Genomic DNA, 7,575 nt, shown 5'->3' on the forward strand with positions numbered 1-7,575 from the left:
ACCTAGGGTGAATTATAAACTTAACTTATATGTTAAAAACAAAAGGCTTAACCTATGCTTATAAGTCTTTTTAAGCATATGAAGCCTTTAATATTTATTAAAAATTAGAAAATATATAATTTTTTTATTAATTAAAATTATTTAAATAATTATTTTAATTAAATTAAATAATAAAATACAAGCTGCCCGTAGGCTTATAGGTAGGTCGGGTCTTGTAAAAAAGACCTATCACCTAATTTCTAAACGAACTTTCTTCTAAAACCTGAACCTATTATATTTTATTAAATATATTAAGTAGTAGTTCGGGCGTAAGCTGCTAACAGGCCATTTGAAAAAATCACGGATTAACTCTGCTTATTTCAGTCAATACTGATTCACTTGTCTAAGTTGTCTTGAGTTGAAAAGTCTACTTTGAAAGGCAACAATATGATCCGTAATCAAATATGTAACAATGTTTCACTTGTGGTAAAGTAAAGCTGGACATGGCACGGTAAAGAGTCACGTTATCATTCATGTGTGCTTTATATATATAAAATCAAAGTTCATGATGACTTCAGGCACCAGGAGTTCAAGTGTAAAACCCGTAGGTCTTGGCATTGAGTATGATTTGCCTTAATCCACCGATTGGTGACAGAACCATCAGCAGGACTCCAAGTATAATGCAGATCTGAAAACAGAGAAGCCTATTAGGTAAAGTGGTAAACTAAGTTTCAATCTCAAAAGCTATCGAATAAAATATAGCAAGAAGCATGACCCAGTTGAACATACCCAGTTGGTGATCCATGATATGCTGAACTTCCTAGGTTTGTATATAGTGAGCCACATAATGCAGGGGAGCTAAACAATTATATTATGTCAAAAAATATAGTCAGTGAGTGATATACATCATAAATGACAGGACAAGATTTTTTGATATTGGTATTTTAGTTTGATATCAAATCTTAACCGTTGATTTCCATGAATCTAACGATTATAATTTATTGAGTCACACTCATTAATTAATTATTAATTTTCAATAAATTATAACCGTTAGATTGACAGAAATCAACGATTAAGATTTGATGTCAAATTACAAATCTCAACGAATCCTGTCCCTAAATGACAATTATATGCAAAAAGGAATTTCAGTGGCTTACAAAATATGTTGTTGGAGCAAATGCCAACCCTCCAAAAAATCCAAGGAGGGCACCAAAGAAGGGGAATGTAATGCCCATAAACATTGTGAAAGCTGAATCAAAATATTTATTATAAAGAGGGGCAAATAATTGTGGAATTCATAAGGCACTTAATTCAAATAGGGGAATTTTTTTTACTCACCAACATAAACAGTGCGAACAACAAATCTTAGCACTCGGGTTGGTTTGAAGCGCCATTTTTTAACCATTACGGTCTCAATCATGTCAAAAACTGGCATTGCATATAGCTATGTAGACACCACCAAAGGATGAGAAAATTATAAACAAATAAATAAAAATCTTAGCTATTATTACATGATTGTAGTGATGAATTATGCAAGGGGAAATGATTTTTACACACCTGGTAGCTTCCTATAACATGGATGACAACAAACATGTTAGCTGCTACTATGAGCCAAGTTGGTTTGTTTAGAGAGATGAGGATATTATCTGCAACATCATTACCAAACATCCAATACCCAATAAGAGCAACAGGGAAGTAGCATATGGCTACAACTATATAGGCTATTAGCACTCCCTTCCACATTGGACCCTTTGATGGCTTCTCTGAGGTTGAAGGGATTGTTGCTTGAATCTCCAACACCACATTATGTCCTGCATAGGCGAAAGCAACATCACCTAAAGCACTCAGAAAACCGAAAACTGTTCCTGGTGTAGTAGTGGCTCTGTAGCCATACTGCACATTTTCTTGAACTCCCTTGTGAACTGAAGCTGTCCATGCAATGGTTGAGTAACTGCACAGGATTCAAATCCCAAACATGTTTAAATGAAGTTGAATTCAAACCAAGATAAAAATCAAGTGGGATAGAGAATTAGAGACATCCCTTCTATTAAGTCTTTCAATGTTTCTAATAGAGAGATACAAAACCAATATAACCTCACCAAACAGGCTTAAGCTCTTGAGTTGAATTAATTATTTACGGTTTCTTTTTTTAAAAAGATGTATAGTGAAACTAAATTTATTATGCAAAGTCCTAATGTGTAGACTAATCCAATATTGGGTTTGAGTCTCTCTCCACTTCACCCAGTAATATTGGAACTCTCAGAAATCGAATTCACTACCCTTTGCATAGATCAAATCTAGTAAAAAGAGAAATTATAAAGAAGATGCTTACCTCAAAGACATGACTGCTGCAGCCAAGGAGACACCGGCAATGGCATTGAAGTTGGGAAGGTGAGCAAGAACAAAGTGAACAGAGGCAAATATCATGATAAAATAACTAGTCTTCATTGGTTTGCAATGTTTATCATTGCATACCAGGTCATGAATTTTCTGCAGTGATTTTCCTCCGGTGACCATATAAACTATATCCACCCCAACTTCACATATCAATTGCTGTGGTACCACAATCCAGAGTCCTAGCTTATCACCAAAGGCATGCTGCCCCAACTCATGGTATCTGTCAAACCGTTTCCCAGGGACCATTTCATGCATCTGAACCATTTGCCACAGTGTGTACAGAGTGATTATCCATGATAGTACAAGAATAACCACACCAGGACCCCTACAATTGGAGATTAATACAGAACATAAACAAATTTTAAGTCCCAATGAACAATGATCGGAGTCAAAAAAAAATTTTTTGAAGGGAAACGAAATTGTAATGTAAATTTTTCTTTTAAAATTATAATTATTTATGGAAAAATTGTTTGTCATCTTAAATGATATAAAGTTATGTCATTTAATAATATTTTTTATTTAAAATTTAAATTAAAAAAAAATCACCTATTTTTTCCCTCATGATTTTCGTTTTTTGTTAAGAATCTTAAGGTCACCACCCCAAAAGCTAGCTCAAAGGTTGGGAGTGCCCAAGGCCTTATAAACTCAACATGAGTTGCACATACAACCACCAATGTAGGACTATATATCTCAACACACCCCCTCACACGAGAGCTCGCTGGGCTCGAAGAGTGGACAATGCACAAGCCCACCTACCTGTGCGAACAGACTTGAAAGAAAGTGGGGACGACGAGGATTGAACCCGGGACACGAGGCTCTGATATCATGCAAAGAACCTTGGGATATACCACCCCAAAAGCTAGCTCAAAGGGTGGGAGTGCCCAAGCTCTTATAAACTCCACATTAGTTGCACATATAACCAATGTGGGACTATATATCTCAACATTTTTTGTGTCTATCTCTCTCCTAAAATGACATAACTTATATAATTTAAAATGACAAACATTACACCCTTTATTTATACGACAAAAAAAAAAGATGATGCTTACAAATTACAACTAAAGGTTTCTATAAATTTTTAAAGGGGGCAAGCATTAAATATATGACCACAAAATTAAAGATAACGCTACCTTCTAAAGGTTTATATAAAATTGAAGAGGGTGAACACCCTCCTAGTCCCTCCCTCACTCCACTGATTAAATTAGTTATATAATATTAATATATCATCATGGTTTTGTTGTAAGAACCATGCTTGTTCCATGTACTACATAAACATAGAATAAAAGATTTGAATAATGAAAAAACAAAAACTGATATCTACAATTAGTATATGGTACTACCATCCAAGATTTGACATGGCAGATGGAAGGCTCAAGACACCAGCTCCAACCATGGCAGTGACATTGTGGAAAGCCGCGTAATACCATTTTGCGTTCCTTGAAGAAGTGATAGGAAGCCAATCATCAATTGCTTTCTCCTCTGCTGTTCTTTTGTCTATCTGTTATTCATGAAAAATAAAATAAAAATGACATATATACATCTCTTAAAAGCAAAATTCAGCAACCAAAATCCCAAAACCTATTTTTCGAAATCACCCTTTTGATCAGAAATATTAAACATAACATGTTTTATTTATTTATGTTTTACCTGTTTTACCTCAGCTGTTGAGTAAGCAATACTTTCGTCCTCTGGAGCAACATGGCTTTGATTTGTAGGAGACTCAGTTCCCATGGTCTTCAAATGCGAAGGGTATGAAATTTTGGTCTATGAAATAAGAGAATGTATAGTGTTTCTTGAGAAAACAAAGAAAGTCCGTCCCAGTACGACAGAAACAGAGCACAATTCAAGCCGGCATTTGTTTCACGTGAGTATCCGTTTTATAGAAATTCATAAACTAATTTAAAACCTTTTCCGTGCAATTTCAGGCTGGAAATGAAGTAATTATGGGTCACTGAGAGAGAAATGTCATACTTATACTTTATTTTTATTTATAACTTTTTATAATTATATTTTAATCATTAATTGGTATTTATTATGAATTAATGAATTTAATTTGCAAAAATAATAACTGTTTATCGATGGAAAAAATAATTAAGATATGATTATAAACAAAAAATTGGTTGTATATATAATTTTTCCAAAAAATCTTGAATAATTTTTTTTTTAATATACAATGGGAGCATAGAAATTTCAACCTATAACCTCATGCAACCAACCCAACCCAATCCCTCACAATTAGACCAATTCTAATTGCTTAATATTTTGAATATCAATATCTTTAGGGAAAAGTATTTTTCATTTTAAGAGAGAGATAGATACAAAATAATTTTTTTATTTAGAATTTAAATTAAAAAATACTCACTCTCTTCTCCATGATTTTCATTACTTGGGTCTATCTCTCTCTTAAAATGACATAACTTATATCATTTAAAATGACAAACATCAAACTCATATCTTTAATAACTTGCAAATTTCTTACCTACCTAAGTATCTATGTAATTATTAACCTACAAAATTATATGTGTGTTTATAGAAATTCTTGAACTGATTTAAAAGTTCTATGAGCATTTTCCAGCTGGACGGAGAAATTTTGGACCACGTGTAAAAAATTTTAATGTCAACATCGTTAAGAATTAATATCTTGTTAATTTGTTGTTTAGTCTGTGTTCGGATGTAACTAAATACATTTTTTTAATATTTTAGTTTTTTTTTCAATCAAAATATACCTTTTTTTTAAAAATTTTGTTTTAATTATATACTTAAATTTTCCTTAAATTTTTATATTTTTTTTTTTGTAATTTGAATACTTTTTAACGTATCTATATTCTCAAAGTTTTATCTAAATTAATTATGTAATTTTTTTTTTAATATTCATTTTTAAAAAAATTTCAATTAGATTTTTTTAGATAATTGCATAGAAAAATGTTCTCTATTATATTCAAATTATTTCTGAACACTTTTTTTTAGTACATATTTCTGAACACTTTAATGTACTTTATGTAATTTATATATATAAATTATTTGACCAGAATCATAAATAATGATAATTTCAGATTTATTCTGATTGAATCCTTGCAAATAAGGATAAATAAAAATAAATAAAAGAATACTAATTCTACACGAACCACGAATGAAAATCGCAATAATGAAATGGTATATGAGTTTTTGCTGAAATAGAAAAATAATAAGTTGTATTGAATTCATGTTAATATTTTTTAAATTTTACTTAAATTTAAAAGTATGGATATAATTTAAGATTTGTTATATAAATGGTTTATGAATAAGAAGTTGGAAGATTCACGTCTTTTTGTTTTCGAAAAGTTATGTATTTTCATTTGCAAATAGTTGCATCTCTTCGTTTATGAATAGTCGCATCTATTGATTTTCAACTGTTGTATCTCTTTGATTCCAAAAAGTAGTGCCTCTTTTTGTGTGACTATTCATCTCTTATACATATATGAGTGGTTAGTGAATTCTAATAACTAAGTTTTTTGATTTCTTATCAAAATTCTGCCAACATTAACCCTCATATATTGACTTGGTCTGAGATTGATCAACATTCATTGTGTTTGTCGTTGTTGTTTCTTCTGGTTATCCAACCGTCAAAACAAATATAAAATTATTTTATCTTAAAAGACATTTGTTCACGGACCTTAAGCATCGTTGAGAGGGAAAAATTACTTTAAGAACGTAATATCTAATACTGGGTCAGGTTTAATTTTTTGCAATTGTTTTGTACATTGCAGATTGCATTCTGTTTTTCGGTGATTAAATACAATTCTGTGTCTTCACCGATATCTCCCAAACAAGTAATACAGATTTTCTCACTACCACCACTAATAAGATGTATATTCTTTTAGTTGAAACTATAGAAGAGATATTTATTAGTTCGCCTTCAAAATTATGGAAATGTCATGCAGCCCTAAGGACGGACTGTTACTGTCTTTTACATAGTTACATGCTATTCGATATGCAAGAATGTTATTAATATTTTTTTTTTGAATTTTTTAAATATAAAATTTTATTTTTTTAGTAAACGAAAAAATAATTTAAAGTTATTGCCTATTAAACAGAAATAGTTGAGAATAGAGCTCAATCAAGATTAATATATGCGGAAGTTTCAGGCTTTTTGAATATTGTAGCCTTTATTTAATAATTAATTATCAAATTGACCTTGACTATTCGGGTAGAGAAAAAATTTAAAAAAATACCCGGGTAGGGAGAGGGCTACCCGGGTAGGCTTGATGGTAAACGGTCAAACATGGACAGATTGGTGTTATGTTTTCTGGAGAGATTAAATTTTTGAAATAGTTTATAATCAAAGTCAATATGATAATAAATTATTGAATAGGGACTACACTGGTCAAAATGCCGGAAGGTTCAACTAGCTCTGCCTATCTTCATTTGCTAATTTTGTTAAATATATACATGAAGATTTTTATACTTAATTTATTAAATAAATTTATAATTTTTTAAATATTAGCATGATAAATTTATTTAATAAATTTAGTATAAAATCTTACCTAATAATAAAAGATATAAAAAAAAACTTGTTATCAATATTTATCTTCATACAAATAAAAGGTTACCGACTTGTACTATTGTTGATTCTATTCTCCGATATGTACCATCTTGTAGGTGTCCCAATTTGCCTTGATATTGAATTAAATGAACATTGTAAAATTATAATGTCTTGTGCAGCTGTACATGTATCTTGAACTGCTGTCGTTTTACGGAATCAGATCCCTTTGAACACTTTGCTCAGAGCGAAGACTGTAATTCCAATGCCGCAGCATAGAGAAAGTTATTGCTCTGTCTGATCAACCAATTAGATGGCTTATTGTTCTCTAGCTTTGTAATGTCTACACAGCTTAACAAGGGAGTCAATGCTTCTTCTTCTTCTTTCTTTTTTTCCAAGTATGTTGCCATCCATTTAGATGAGATTAATTTTCTTGGGGGTATTGAGCATGAATGTTTTTAACATTGCCCAAAGACTTATGCTATTTTTAATAGGTAGATAATTGATGCTATATGCTCTGCATTTTTCATGATAGAGTGAGAAATTCAGTATGTGCTTGGTAAGATTAAAATTAGTGTACTAGGAATGTGAAAAACTAACCAAGAATTACTGGACAAGAAATATCTATAATTTTGACTTTATATGCCAAAATTTATAAAATTAAAGGGTTTTGTTAAGGA

General features: G+C 31.1%; 1 protein-coding gene across 2 annotated transcripts; it reads right to left on the reverse strand.

The window, feature by feature from the left end:
- Positions 1 to 423: 423 nt before the first annotated feature.
- LOC133298688 (lysine histidine transporter 1-like) lies at positions 424 to 4,108 on the reverse strand. Of its 2 annotated transcripts, none has more exons than XM_061498016.1 (8): positions 4,024 to 4,108; positions 3,717 to 3,874; positions 2,312 to 2,701; positions 1,537 to 1,930; positions 1,318 to 1,423; positions 1,137 to 1,228; positions 769 to 837; positions 424 to 667 (listed from the first exon to the last, which is right to left on the reverse strand). In XM_061498016.1, the coding sequence occupies exons 1-8, from the start codon at positions 4,105 to 4,107 to the stop codon at positions 569 to 571; spliced, it is 1,392 nt and encodes a 463-aa protein (XP_061354000.1). In that variant the 5' UTR covers position 4,108; the 3' UTR covers positions 424 to 568. The 2 variants fall into 2 exon arrangements, with proteins under 2 accessions (XP_061354000.1, XP_061354006.1); XM_061498022.1 differs by having other exon boundaries at positions 4,033 to 4,107.
- Positions 4,109 to 7,575: the final 3,467 nt, after the last annotated feature.

Source organism: Gastrolobium bilobum, unplaced genomic scaffold (assembly GCF_033153095.1).
Source record: "Gastrolobium bilobum isolate Gb01-03AN ecotype WA unplaced genomic scaffold, APGP_CSIRO_Gbil_v1 utg10480, whole genome shotgun sequence".
In the NCBI taxonomy this organism is placed as follows: domain Eukaryota; kingdom Viridiplantae; phylum Streptophyta; class Magnoliopsida; order Fabales; family Fabaceae; genus Gastrolobium; species Gastrolobium bilobum.